This window comes from Achroia grisella, unplaced genomic scaffold (genome assembly GCF_030625045.1).
Source record: "Achroia grisella isolate CSIRO2021 unplaced genomic scaffold, CSIRO_AGI_Agris_v1 utg903, whole genome shotgun sequence".
In the NCBI taxonomy this organism is placed as follows: Eukaryota; Metazoa; Arthropoda; class Insecta; order Lepidoptera; family Pyralidae; genus Achroia; species Achroia grisella.
The window spans coordinates 739,217-754,010 of NW_026713061.1; the positions used below are offsets into that span (position 1 = coordinate 739,217).

Here is a 14,794-nt window from a genome sequence, read left to right on the forward strand (position 1 = left end):
GATCACTCTTTCGCGCATGAGAAGCGCCAAGTTATTTTACTTTTTGTTAAATTAATTATTTTATTCCACTGTTTTTATTTTACAAATAATAATATTTATGTCTCTATTCTATATATAGTCAGATGTCCTTCATTCTGCAATATGAATTAATTATTATAAAGAGGCGCGCGCGGGTATTCTCTTTTTTGTCTACTTTTACATACACATTCTGCGTGAAAGAGCGTACGCGTAAAGGCAGGTAATAATCGAAGTAATAGAACAACCAGTCGATGAAGGTATGGGTGGGTGATAGTGAGCGCGTGCGGCGGGCGGCGAGGCCTAGGTGTTGAGCGCGATGCGCGCGGAGGCGGGGTGCGAGGGGAGGCGCGGGGGCCGCGGGCGCGCGCGGGGCGGCGCGGCGCGCGACACCAGCACCAGCGACGACGCCAGCGACAGCCGCACGGGCGCGCGCGCGCCGCCCGGCAACCTGCACCACCGGCACACCACGCTTACACCACTCATTTCTCAACACATTTTTATTCTACACACTTTTTTTAATACTACGATGGTGGCACACGAGTCTAGGGTCCATCTGATGGTAAACGTAACGTGGTAGTCGTGAACGGTTACCGTAGCCTATGGACGCCTTAACTGCTAGGGCTGCGCGTATATCCTTAAGAAACCTTAATATACCTTTCTTGAAAACCCCAGTCAGAGAACCTCGGCAGGTAGTTACACTTCACAATTCAGTAGTACAAACTAAAATATATAAATTCTAATAGTATAAACTCCAAACAAGGAGTAAGAGATTTTAAATCGTTTACATAGGTGATATCACCTACTTTAGTAGTCATGTAAATTATTATGTAAGATGTGTTTCGGTCGAAGAGATGAATAAGGCGGTGAGATGAAATTATAATATACGAGGGATTACATCTTCGTCCTTTAGAAAAGCATTTCGTGAATAATATCAGGAGAGTTACACGATCCGTGGTACTGTTCATGTCGAAGGTACTAAAGGAAATATTATAGGTTATAGGTTACCAGATATGTATGTGTTGGTTACCTGACGAGCACGGTGGTGACGGCGGCGCGGCCGTCGCCGGTGGGCTCGATGGCGACGGGCCGCAGGTCGGGCGGGCGGCGGCGGCCCACCTTCACGTTGCTGCCGCTCACCACCACGGTCACCGCCGCGAACGGACGCTTCGCCATGTGCAGCATCTGGGGACACCACCAAACGCGTGACCAATCGCTAAACATGCCACTGAACACTGACAATATGCGTGCTGCCATCGGTTACTACGGAAATGATAGCTTTATTGTTGTGGTATAAAAGAAGAGATGCACAAGGACGGTCAATGGATTAATTGTATAACCATAAACTTCAAAGTACCGACGTTCAATCGAAGACAACCGGTTTCTTTATTTGTTCATCTTTGCACTATTAATTATAGAATAAAAATCCTTTTTTATACAGAATGACAGACCATTTTTATGGTATTATTATTGATAATGATGTAAACATTTTTAATCTAAACTTAAATACATAAAAAAAATAAAGCCCTATCTAAAAACTGGTTCATGGTGACCTGTGTTCATAACTGTAACAGAAGTTATTTACTTAGTCACACTTCAATAACATATTTATCTTCTTCTTAATTTATTCCTTTTATCTCTGTCTTTTTAAATTGTCAATTATATTGTTATGGTGTCTTTAACAACTAAAATAAACAAATAACTACTAACTATACTACTACTAACCACCGCTAACTATAAACAATTGTAATTGTATTTGGGATAGGTATGAGATTGCAATTGAATAAATAATTGACTACTGAATGGCGAGACTTAATAATGAAGAAAATTAAAAGATCAAAAATACCTGAAGAAATTAAACTTAACAAATATGAACAGTATTAACGGTAGTTACCTCGACAACGTGTCTCCGTCGAGCTCGCCTCACGTCAGCAGCCTGCTTCGCTTTCCACGCGACCACACATGCCGCAAGGAATAAGAAGAAACAGGAGAAGAATACTGAGAAAAACACGAACAGATCGATGTGTAGTTGATCTTGGCGGAAGAACGTGACACCGAAACTCGCGGCGCCATCTTCCGTATTTCTCGCTTTGATGATAATGTAGAACTTTGTGTGGGTTAAGTCGTGGACGTTCTCGGGCAGGGTTAGGACGAGGCGGTTGCGGAGGTTGCGCACTCGAAGCAGTATGTTTCGCCTGTCGACCGTCACGTAAGTGGCGAGATCCTTCGCCTTATAATCGGCTAGTGTGTACTCTATTTTGTCGTACCACCACGAAACACGTGGTTGGTCCGGCACGTGGTCGTCGAAGGACGGTATCTTGCGGAACGGTTCGTGCTTGTAGTACGATGGGTCTAACTCCACTGCGTGTGCGCCGTTGCTTGCGTTTACGGCTACCACGAACGAACTATCATTTGGACTCAGATACAAATCGACAGCGCCTTGAGTGACGTCTACTATGACCCGTATATCTACGTTCATGTACCTCGGGTTTACGGCTACGAATACCGTTTGGCCTGGATATAATGGGCGTGGTTTGATCTTACATTCGTCTGGAATGAAATATCATTAATATTATATCAAATTAATGTTCTAATTGGATAAGCCAACTACTTATTTGAAAGTGGAAATATAAGTGTTGTTATAATTTGTATTTTTTTTAATTTTATTACTATTGTTTGCAATGTTTGAACCAAAGATGTTACATTTTGCATACAAGGTCGTCTATTAATTATTTCAATGGATTATTAATTTCCATCAGTAATAATGAAACTGACCTATGGACTTCCCATCGAAACATAATTTATTTTCGATATTGATGGTCTTGTAACATTGATGTCCATTTCTCGGGTCACCCATGTAGAGGTCCTTGCATTTCACGCACTGGTATCGCCAGCATTCTTGCGCAGAGTTCTTGCTGGAGCTGGCGGTCTGGCATGAGATGTCGCTCTCGGTATTGTTCCCGCAGTTGCACTTCTCTCCGGTCACCGGGTCACACGTATCGCCGTGCCCGTGACATTCGCACCTGTTACATTTTTATTATTATAGAAATTTATTTAGTTTTTGTAATAATTAAACTATACACGCCGTGACTAAAATTGTCTACTCAATGTACGATGTTCATTCAGAACTGTAATAATATAGCTTCAAAATATATCTCCGAATTATAGGAAAATAAAGGTCACCTCTCGATTCAACTCGGTTGCACTAACTGACTCGGTAAACTCGTGACCGCGACAATAAATATAGAACGAAAATTTAAATTAAACGCGAAAATTAAAAAATATTCATGGTCATCCCCATCGTTCACTAATACGGTGCATGTGCAGCGGGGTTAAGAGAGCGTGTCCGGGTACTGACGGGCGGCAGAGGTCGCGGAAGTCGTCGGAGCCGCGGAAGTAGCCGGGCAGGCAGCGCTCGCAGCGCGCGCCGGCGGTGTGGTTGGCGCAGCGCAGGCAGCGCGCGCGCGCGTCGCGGAAGTACTCGTCGTCGGGCGCCGCCTCCGCCGCCTCGCCCGCGCACGCCGCCGTGTGCCCGTGGCAGAACGTCGAGCACGGCACGCACTGCCCGTTGTTGGTCGGCTCGCCCACGAAGTTCGGCTTGCACTTTTCGCACTGTTTGCCCTGTATTTCGAGTGAACGGCGAGTGAGTGGTCAGTTTTTCCGATTACGAGGGCTTTTAATATACCATTAATCTGATACTTTAACCTGAAATATGACACTGACAGTCACTGTTTGTATATTTTAATATAATTATTTCATAATCATCCGTGTTTACTGTATCATATAGTAAACGACTAACAAACGTAGGAATATTTTAAATAATTAGTAAAATCATAAAATGGACATGACATACTTTTAGTATAAAATTATCATGTTCCACATTCCATAGAAAACAACATAATTTTCGCAAGCGGAGGCTGAACTATTAAGGCAAGAGGTAACAAATTTTCTTTGTATTGGCATGAACGAAAAAATACCGCAAAATACTCTATATCAGTGGTTGCGAACATATAGTAATTATGACGTGTCTAAATTCTAACTAACCAACAGACACAGAATATGGTATCGCAAAGGTTATGCAGGTAGATAGTCGATCGCACCATGGTGTTGTTGTGGCACTGGAGGCAGACGTCGAGCTTGTCGGGCCCCTCGCAGTGCGAGTGGCCGTTGCACTGGCACTGGATGGTGCAGTTGGCGCCGACGTAGCCGAAGTCGCAGCGGCAGACGTCGGGCTGCACGCAGGCGCCGCGCACGCAGCCCTGCGCGCACACCGCCTCGCACCCGCCCGCCGCGCGCCGGTGGCCCGCGCCGCACGCGCACGAGTAGCCCTCGGGCAGGTCGCGGCACACCTACCATACACACGTATAACCAATTTTTACACGTACATTCATATTCTTTTATCTTACAACAATCCAATTTTACTGTTCATATACCACGGATAACTTTTATGGTGCCGATTAAATAGTCCGAACAATATTTTACTTATGTTATCCGAGTAGATTTATTGTAATATGACTATGTATACTAGTTCGACTTATTATCTACCCTAATTTTCTCTTTCTAAACTTTAACACCTATATACTTATAATTGTAGTTAATTTTATTGGTAAAAAAAAACAGCCGACCCATTATCAATTTGTACGAGCTTTGATTAATTTTTGCATCTAATTTTCCATACAAATAGGTGTGTAACAAATTCTTGTTCCACTTCAAACTATATAGATTAATAATAACATACATACTTAACATAGTTTTATCAGACGAAGTCAGTTTCAGTATCTCACCTCGGAGTCCGCTTTACATTGATGGTGGTTGTTCTCGCACTCGTTCTCCGGCGGGCAGCGAGTGTAGTGCCACGAGAAGGTGTCGTTGAGATCACGCTGGCGGTGTGCGGCGTCATACACGGCCGCGCACGTGGTGCGAGTCGAGTAGTCGAGCGGCGCCTCCACTGAGCCTTCGGTGCAGACGCCCTCCCCGTTGGCGCCGGCCAGCGCGCACCAGCCGCAGTGCGAGTGGTGCAGGCACTCGCTGCACTGCTCGAACGTGCCGCACGGCGCCGGACACTTGCTCTTGTCCGCCTTCGTGAGCACCAGCCCGCACACGCCGCCCGCGCAATACACTGGCTGATGCGCCGGCGAAATGCACTTGCCCAGGTATGTCGCCCAGTGGCATTCTGACGAGCCGCCCTCGGCCCCGTCCGCGCTCAGGCACGACTGGCAATCGTCGTACGTATAGCACCGGTTGGGACACTCCTCACGAGATGTCGGCCGCAGGCTCGCCCGCCCGGCCTCCTCGATGGATGCACAAGTCCAGTTGAATAACTCCAGTGGGTCCTCAGATATTGTTGTTTGTTGGCCTACAATCATTGATCGTCTACATAACTAGTAGTTCTTAATAAAAGAATATAATTACAAAAAGAAGTAACTAAAGAATACCTTCTCTACTGGCTTGTCGTGTCCATGTACACTGATTGGATACACATTTGTCACAGTCGGATGCTACACAACGTAGTTCTGGACATTGGTCAACGTCACTAATATATGTAGTACCCGCATTGCATTTGATGCTGGTACATGATTCGTCAGTAGGCACACATTCACCTGAAATAATTACATATTTTAGTAATAAGATAAAATGAACAATTGCTCCTACTTTTGGATATGGGTATCTCCTATTTGAGTAGGAGTTAGACCACTACCATGATGATGAGGCAGCTTAGTATAGATACATTTAGAGATTTCCTTTCCTCATTCTGAACTTTATTTCCTTAGTCATCTTTGATGATATTCTTAAATGAAAAAGAGTGACTAATAGTATCATTATATTAACCCACAGATCATCACACAAATTTTTAATTACAATTTTTATAATATCTGTAGAAAAGTTAAAAAATACAAAAGCAGTTCACATAAATATAATGAAAGTACTGACCTACAGCAGCCGCACAGGATTCACACCAACGGCATGCAGGTTTCTCTTCTGGATATAAGGGCCAAGCAGCTAGGCACGATGTACAGGTAGTGAAGTTTTCACAAGCTCGTCTAGAAACTAATTCGGCGTCGCAGGATGAACCAGAATTCGTAGACACCCGATCGCTTCCTTCACACCCAGGCTTGTCCACAGAATAGCACTTTGTATAATTTCCAGTGCTACAAAAACTACAGCCCATATGACTACGACATTCCATTTTGCTGGCACTCCACAAAGAGCACAAATCATCGGGCAAAGATATACGGGTGACTTGACAATCGGCACTCCCGGTCCATCCCCCTATTATATAAATGTATCCTTCATTTTCTGATTCTATATCGATAGCCATAGCATGTGCTATTGTAGGTGGAGGTGGATGACCTACTATACTCACTCCTGAAATGAACACATTAATGTTAGTTTTTTATCAATTAATAAAATTATATAATTTAGTTTCCAGAAATTAAAACCTACCTTTAACAAGTCTAACCCACTGATTGCAGCTATAGATATAAGCAATAAGGGTGTCGGTTCTATGGTCAGGATAAGTTCTCCCTCCAAATACAATCATATAATCATTTGTTGTAACCGCTGAATGTAAATACGTAGCTTGTGGTAAATTATCATAGAAGTGATTCAGATTCGGGAATGTTGGCAATTCACTCCATTTTTTCGTTGGATAATGTAATGAAAACAATTTATTAGACATCATTGTTCCATTATAAGCATATAAAATACCTCCATACACATACAAACTTTGCGAGGGAGCGTGATACACAGTACTGTGTCCGATTATACCCGCAGGCTTAGAACCTTCACAGTTTAATTTTATCCATTTTTCATGATCGAGATCGAATTCCCACATATTAGCCATAAAACCTTGCTCTAATGAAAACCCACCAATTAAGACCAAACTCTCGTAGTCTTGATATTTTTGCAATGTGAGTGTGTGGCCAGCAAGAGGTGGTGGTTGCTCGTCTTTACTTTTAATGTTACTCCATCTTTGGTCTTTCAAACTGAATTGCCAGAAATCACCTAATGTTTTATTTTGAACGCTTTTCTCTTGCAAACTTAGACCGCCGTAAATATAAATGTTTTGTTTGGAATGATAAATCTCGGCTGCGTGGAAATATCGGCCTTCAGGCATTTTAGCATCAGGAGTAGCTTCTACTGTAACTTGCATCCAGGTGTTATTTTTAGTATCGAAAAACCTTATGTCATTTAAAGGCCCATGAGAAAGAGAATAGCCTCCAAACATCCACAATCCACGTCTGTCGGCAACTAAACTATGTCCAAATCTTGGCAATGTTTTCCTTAAATGATCTAGACCATCTGACAAATATTCTGAGTTAAAAAGTTCTGTAAAGACTAGTTGCGTGTTATCCAATTTAGTAGAACAATCAGCGCCACCATAACCTTCATTGCAAAGACATCGGCCGTAACTTGTGTCGCATATACCTGCATTGATAGATACACTACAATTATTCCTACATATCTCAACCTCGCAATCTGTTCCCCCATAGCCTTCTCTACACACACAATGTCTTTTGTTGCAAACCCTCGGCCATGTACAATATCCTTCACATGCTAAAACTTTATACACTCCTTCAAAGCCTTGTTCTGCTTGTCCCTGTTTGTAATGGACTGTCAAATTGCCACTTCGTGCTTCCACGACTCCAGAGGAAGCTCCATTACAAAAAACACCTAATAATTGGCTCTGCTGATTATTGCTCATATCTGGAACACCACCAAGTCCATCGTACACGTACACAGCATTCTCATCACAAGGTACGTCGAACGTAGACGAGTTTATCGTAAACTGAATTATAGCATCTTTGATATCTTCGGCAGATATAATCCAGAGGCATTCTTTGGATGGTCCAATTGTTTTAATGTCTGGGTCTGTTTTATAAGAACCAATACCTTCTGTGTCAGAAGCATTTAACATACCTCTAGGTTCACACTGATAGTAACATCTTCCACCATGTCGCGGATCCCCATAAAATTTAGATTTACATCGTTCACAATTCTGACCTTCAGTATTATCTTTGCAAATACATTCTCCTGTTGCGACATCACAAATGCCTTTTGTCTCATCGCCGTGATCATTACAATCACAGCGCCTACATCCCTGTCCGGTAGTAGCATTACCATGGCTACCGGGCTTGCATGTGTCACAAAATTCTCCTTCAGTCCAATCCTGGCATTCGTCGCAACGTCCTACACCAGTTCGACATGTAGAGTGATTATGACACCCACAATTAATGGAACAGTCCGCCCCGGTCCATCCTAAGTCACAATAGCATTTGTACTGTGGAGGCCCAAGACAATACCCATGTATGCAATTGTTGTAACAAGTTCGCATACAGCTTTTCTTGCCGTCACCAATGTAACCCTGTTTACATTTACACGTGTACGATCCATGAGTGTTATTACATACGGCATGTTCGTGACAATCGTGAAGACCAAGTCCACACTCGTCGACATCAGGACATTGTGCGTAGGCCCAACCTGCATCAGACGACGTAACATTTAACAGAGATGCACAATCGATGTGAGCCCTGGTAAAATCACCCTCAGTGCACATCCCATTAATTGGGTTCTCGTGGGAGTGGCACCAACCGCATCCCATGCTTCGTAGACATGTAGAACATTGTGTGTGGCCCTGACACGACTTGCACTGTCCCGATTTCCGAGCGGCATCATCAGTCGGAGTCGACGCGCGGTCGAGCCACTCGCGACATAACCCGAACTGATATTCGCTCGTATAGACACTAAAGCTGAAACATTGGCGCGTGGCCTCGCACCAGACGCAGCGGCCGCGCTCGTCCAGGCAGTGCTCGCAGTCGAGCCGCATGCGGCAGGGCGCGGGGCACTCGCTGGTGTCGAGGATGGCTCCGCCGGCACGGCCGCGACGGGCGCAGCGAGCCTCGTCCGCCCACCACTCGCAGTAGTTGCCCGCCACGCACCGCTCGCAGCTTATGTAATTCGAACAGTTGGGACAGGCCGCCGGTTGAAGTGTGAGATACCTCCACTCGCCGTCGGCGGCGCACGCGACCGTTTCGTCAGTATTCCTGAGCTCGCAGCGATTCGTCAATTCACACCATCCACAAGCAGCATCCGATAGACATAGTAAGCAGTTACCATAGTTTGAACATTGTCCATCCGAATAGGGTTCCAGAAATTCAAATGTGAATACCTGCCAACAAAATAAATAGTTATTCAAGGCTGATGTTGTATAAATTAATACATATGAAGTAGTAAATCAATCAAAATAACCTTTGCACTCTCTTGCGATTTATTATGAAGCAACTCCATTTTGGCATGATGATGAGATGGATATAAACCTGTATGCAATGAATCATTAGCATGCATATCAACTGAGAGTCGTCCCGGAAACAAGGTCGGCCAATCGACTAGTGAGCAGGCCGATGGCTGCGCTGTCAGATTAGCTGCCGAGCTGGTGTTATCTCCTAATTTTAATGATATATTAGAATATCCGGCACAGATGTGTAATGTTTCGCCTGTTCCATTCCAATATTGGGGTATATGCAGCCAACCTCTTAATCTGGCTTCACTTGATCCACTAAATATATGATTACTTCCTCCACCCGTCCCCCAATCAACTGTGGTGGCATTCACCACTGATACGGCGTCAGGGTGACTCCAGTCAGCAGGCTGCTGGTATCTTAAGAAAGTAAGTCCAGGTCGTTTATCTAACACTTTACATTCTTCCGGGGTTGTTACTTCTGTTCCCGTCGTACCCCACCAGCCTGGATTTTCGGATGGGGTATCTTCTCCACAAACACCATAATTGTCTAAAAAGATACATATTATGTTTTAATCATTCTTGTTTCTATAGGTATAATAAACAGAATATGTATACTATGATGGCGAAGTGGTTTCATATAGTATTAAATCTAAAACTTGTAACAATCTAAATACTACCGTAAAAACGAATAAGTCTATAAGAGGCGAATATTTACATGTTAAGTAAAATTCATTGGATTCGTCTGCTCTGCAATATTCTTTATTTAAAATAACTTTCCCAATGAAATCTGTATTACCATTTTTATGATGACAGCGAGCATTCTGAACACACCAACTGCATTTGAATAATCCTAGTTTTGTGCTGACTGACGGTAAAGCCGTTCGCGTACTATTTTCCCCTAGCGGTGGTCCGTGAATGAGGCAAGAGTGACAATCGTCGAGAGCTGGACATATACCTCCACATCGTATCGATTGCAAATTCGTTGTGCAATTCGAACCAATTGTCCGTCCATAACATATCTGAAAGGTATAGGTGTATTTATAACATATTTATAGCAGAGACGAAATTGCACTGTCGGTTATTATAAAAATAATTTGAATTATCTGTCTCTATGCAAGACGCTAGAGATAATAAAAAATCCCATTTTAATACTAGTAACGTTATCAATATCATAGCACCTCTTCGCCTGAACTGAGAACTTTTTAATATAACTAATAATTATAAACATGATATAATAATAGTATATCAAATACAATGCTCGGCTCAATTAATTTACCAATTATTTCTTTTTGTGATAGATGGACGGTTCCATTAATTAAGTTTTATAATTGTTACATATATTAATACAAAATAAAGAGAAAAAAATATTAACTTAGGGGCGGCGTCAAATTAGTATTATAATGGCTTCAGAGCTTAGATCAAATATATACAGGACAGGGTATTGCATTTTCTGCGATCTTATATTTATACACCTCACGGCGCATCACAACATTATTATGTCAACGGCATTATAATATATAATAAAGTTTATTTCCTACAGTTAATGTGATAAAAACTGTATACAAACGTCATCAGCAGAACACCAGCCGCATTCAGGGTCCGCGAGACATTCAGGTTGCGTCTGATGTCGGGGACACGCCGACTCTGGATTATTGTTGGTAATTCCTGCTTGCCAACTAGGAACAACATATGCGAGCAAGTCTCCTGAAAATTATTTGTATTTGGTTAATATTAAACTTACAGTGTCGAAAGTACACAAATAGAAATGAGATAAATAAACGCATTGAATCCGCTTTGTATAAGAATACAATGCAATAATTGTTTAGTTATAAAAAGCATTGACCTCTTTTTCTGTATTACGGTAATTACTATCAATTACTCAACACTTTCATATCGGCGCAATGTCAGAGCAATCAAGTTATAATCGACATGTTTTTCATACCATTGACATTGCCGTGATATCCTCCGGCTATTAGTAAAGTAGATGGAGTTTTTAACGCCGCCGCGTGAGCGAATACACCCTGTTTCTTTGGATAGAATTTTGGTGTTTTCCCTAACACATCCAACGGAATCCACGAATGGCATCCAAGATGGTACAAATACATTTGACCGTCGTAACATATTTCTTCTCTGTTATGTCTATGAGAGTAGCCACCGAAAACAACGAGATAATTGCCTAAAAATAACAAAAAATGTTAATTATAAAATTTATAGTATTAATTCTCTTATTATGTGCACTTTATACATATTTACCAATAATAGTTGAAGTATGAAATGCTCTTTCTCGTGGAACATATGTATCTCTTAAATGTGCTCTCGGGTAATGTATTTCACTCCAATGTCTATAGTCTATATCAAACGCAAACATCCTATCCGACAATTTCGAAAACCTGCAAATATTATCACAATATAATTAATAAGCTAATTTAACCTGAAACATTCAGGTAGAATTAAATTTTATAGGGCGATGTATCACGCCCAGTTTGACCTGTCGTCCGGTAATCTTCACGAAATTACCGGACCTTTATTTATTCTTGAATTATCATTTCTAATACCTACTAATCTGATATCTCACCACCTTCGTAGCTTATTAGGACTGCTTCGTTTGTAATATTTAAAAAGTTTAAAAACCAAATAAGGCCAAGTATTAAATGTAATTCTTGGCGTTATTTGTTTCTTATTTGTTATTACTGTCAAAATAAATGGTAAACAAAATATGTTTGAAACTGTGCAATACATACAGGCTAGTGCCACTCGTGTAAGTAGTCTTTTCTAAAAATACATACCTTGCAACGCTAGCAACAACACCTCCATAGACTAAAATGGAATTAGAATGGGAATGATAAACAGCAGTGTGTGCCACTACACGGACATCCAGTTCTTTTCCACCCCTAACTTGAACTTTTTCCCAAAATTCTGTATTCACATCGCCTAATTTTATTTTATACATACTGAAAGAAAAGACATAATTAATTAAACTACACCTGTAACTGTGTTATGAATATTCATATGCGACGATATGGAAAAAAGAAATTACCTGGAAGAAAATTCTCCTTCCATTGTACTTCCTCCAAACAAGTATAACTGATCTTTCACAGCTGTCAGTGTGTGTCTTGTGAGTCCAGGTGGAATGAATGTCGAATTGACAGCCCGTAATGTCCATCTATTTGTTATTGCATCAAAAAACCACAACTCGGAAGAAAGACTCCCATCTGACAGTTTTCCTCCATATAGAACAAAACCCGTCCCAAATGCACATGCAGAGTGACCATACCGTGGCTCAGGTTTTGTATAATTTGATTTCATTGAATTAAACATCTCTGGTCTATCAGTAAAATGCAGATAGCTCTCTGAGTATGGTGCAGGCGAATGAGTATACATAACAGGAAATGTGGTTTTGTCATTGTTAGAGAAGGATGATAGAATTAATGTAAACAATGAACTTCCATTGCCTATGTGCCAACTATCATTAAGAACACCCTGCAAATTTTATAGGTATTGTTATATTTATAGTATATTCCTTTTTACAATAAACTGAATGTGACCCTATTGTTAAAATACTATTTAGTAAAAAAAGAACATATTACATATTTAGATCTCATAAATATAATTTTCAACTAAACTTCTATTTATCTTATCTGTATTATTAATGAAACAAGTACATTAAAAATATTTACCTTCTTGAAAAGCGTCAACAATGATTTATCAATTTCTTCATTTGTGGGATACCTTCTCACAACTTTCCCATTTTCATCATACCATTGACTAGTAGAAAAACTGCAAATAAATAATATGCATAATATATATTTATTTTTTTAATATGATAAATAATGGTCTATGTGGAATATACTTTATTATGTATATATAAGATTGAAGGTATAATTGAAATAAACTAAATTTTGAAATAGTACAAATGTTATCTAAAATGTTCACTAAAAGCCACAATTGATGCCGTCATTACAAGCCAACATTGTAATTACATTTATTTATATATTTCAGTATTCATAATGAAAACCTGCAATATAATTTTAGCTGATTACTCACCTATAAACCTCCAATAAACCTAAAACCTTATTCAGATCATATCCTCCAAATACATACAGAGAGTCTGTATGATTGACATAAACAGCCGAGTGAGCTGCCCTCCTAGTCATACCACTCTCTGTTCGTGACAGCCAATGCCAGCTGTTGCCATCTTTATCTATACTTTTTAAGGAGCATGAATCTCCTGAATACCTGAAAGTACAAATATCCAACTATACACATTATAAAATGAAATGTAATAATAATATACAATATTGTTATTCAAATAGGATATTTTTAATCCACTGAACTAAATGAGTCAGTTATATATTTGTGTAACATAATATGTTGACAATATTACAACAATAAGATTTTATTTTCTTACGTATTGTATGCTTCTATTTTATTAATATGCTAGATCTCAATCTTTTAACATTACTATTTAATATTTAAGCATTTAAAATCAGACAAATGAATTATAGATATCTTATTAATATTTATAATTAACTCTGATCTAAAATCAACTCTAATTAATAATTTTCCTTCTGTTAACTATTATATATTATAAGTGAAGACAAAAAATTGAATTTTACTGTGTTAAAAAGACCATATGATAATTATTGGTAGCCTAAATATGTTGATGTATTTATGGATTTAATAGTCAAGCAAATTGAAATAATTACCCTTTCTTACAAATACATCTATCTCCTTTACATTGTCCATTATTTGAGCATTCATTAGGACATAATTTAACACTACAGTCGGGTCCACCCCACTTGCCTTCACAGAAACATTTGTTAGACACACACTCGCCCTGACCTGTGCAGTTGTTAGGACAGTTGTGTATAGCATATGTAGCCCGAAACCCATCTAGTACATAATTTGTATCACTATACAAAAGTATTAGCATCTGGAACAAAATAATAAAACAATAAACATGTTGGTGCTGCGGGGATATAAGTGAAAGAGAAAAAATAATATCCATCTTATACTTACATAACCACTAGAAGCAGTCACATTTTGTGGTTCAGTTTTTCCACTGAAACTTCCAAGTAGTGGAGCATCAAAGGAATCACCGTCATAAACAAACACATAATCATATGAGCACTCTGTACCCATACGAATAAAACTTAACGTTATATATTGGGATTTATTCGAAGCTTTGATCAGCCATTCACAGTGGGAATCCTAAAATGTTATTGAAATGTTAACATGTTCCTTGTTATTAGAGAAATGAACTCAAAAGTATTTGACTGACTTGTGTATAATTAGAGTTGCTTGGTCCATCGGTAATGATGCCGCTGGGCTGTGTGAAAACCCTGCGGGTCTTGTCGCAGGGCGCTGTGGACGCGGCGCACAGCACAGCCAGGCAAGTCCAACTGAGAACTATTAACCCTGCACCTTTCTCCCGAATGCGTGGATAAAACATGCCTCTTCCCAATTATTGTGAAACATAAGTCAAACATCAAAGCCATATAATCGTGAATTGCCAACTAATATCACTAAAATGTAAAA

The 14,794-nt window shown here is 40.4% G+C and overlaps 1 protein-coding gene across 1 annotated transcript; it reads right to left on the reverse strand.

Annotated features, from left to right (window-relative positions):
* Positions 1 to 104: 104 nt before the first annotated feature.
* LOC131853562 (multiple epidermal growth factor-like domains protein 8) lies at positions 105 to 14,708 on the reverse strand. The gene is made up of 22 exons (XM_059204484.1): positions 14,538 to 14,708; positions 14,276 to 14,467; positions 13,963 to 14,189; positions 13,301 to 13,492; positions 12,934 to 13,033; positions 12,294 to 12,736; positions 12,043 to 12,207; positions 11,510 to 11,646; positions 11,199 to 11,432; positions 10,824 to 10,960; positions 10,053 to 10,275; positions 9,265 to 9,803; positions 6,460 to 9,184; positions 5,947 to 6,381; positions 5,451 to 5,615; positions 4,800 to 5,371; positions 4,116 to 4,364; positions 3,374 to 3,636; positions 2,791 to 3,038; positions 1,910 to 2,565; positions 1,046 to 1,200; positions 105 to 466 (listed from the first exon to the last, which is right to left on the reverse strand). Exons 1-22 carry the CDS (start codon positions 14,706 to 14,708, stop codon positions 319 to 321), a joined length of 8,376 nt encoding a protein of 2,791 aa, XP_059060467.1. The 3' UTR covers positions 105 to 318.
* Between the last annotated feature and the right edge of the window lie 86 nt (positions 14,709 to 14,794).

Excerpts from the sequence above, each read along its gene's own strand:
- LOC131853562 (XM_059204484.1), bottom strand. The coding sequence starts at position 14,708 with ATGTTTTATCCACGCATTCGGGAGAAAGGTGCAGGGTTAATAGTTCTC. Across the intron at positions 14,468-14,537 it reads GCAACTCTAATTATACACAA|GATTCCCACTGTGAATGGCT; the intron begins GTCAGTCAAATA and ends ATAACATTTTAG. Across the intron at positions 12,208-12,293 it reads GAAGGAGAATTTTCTTCCAG|TATGTATAAAATAAAATTAG; the intron begins GTAATTTCTTTT and ends CTTTTCTTTCAG.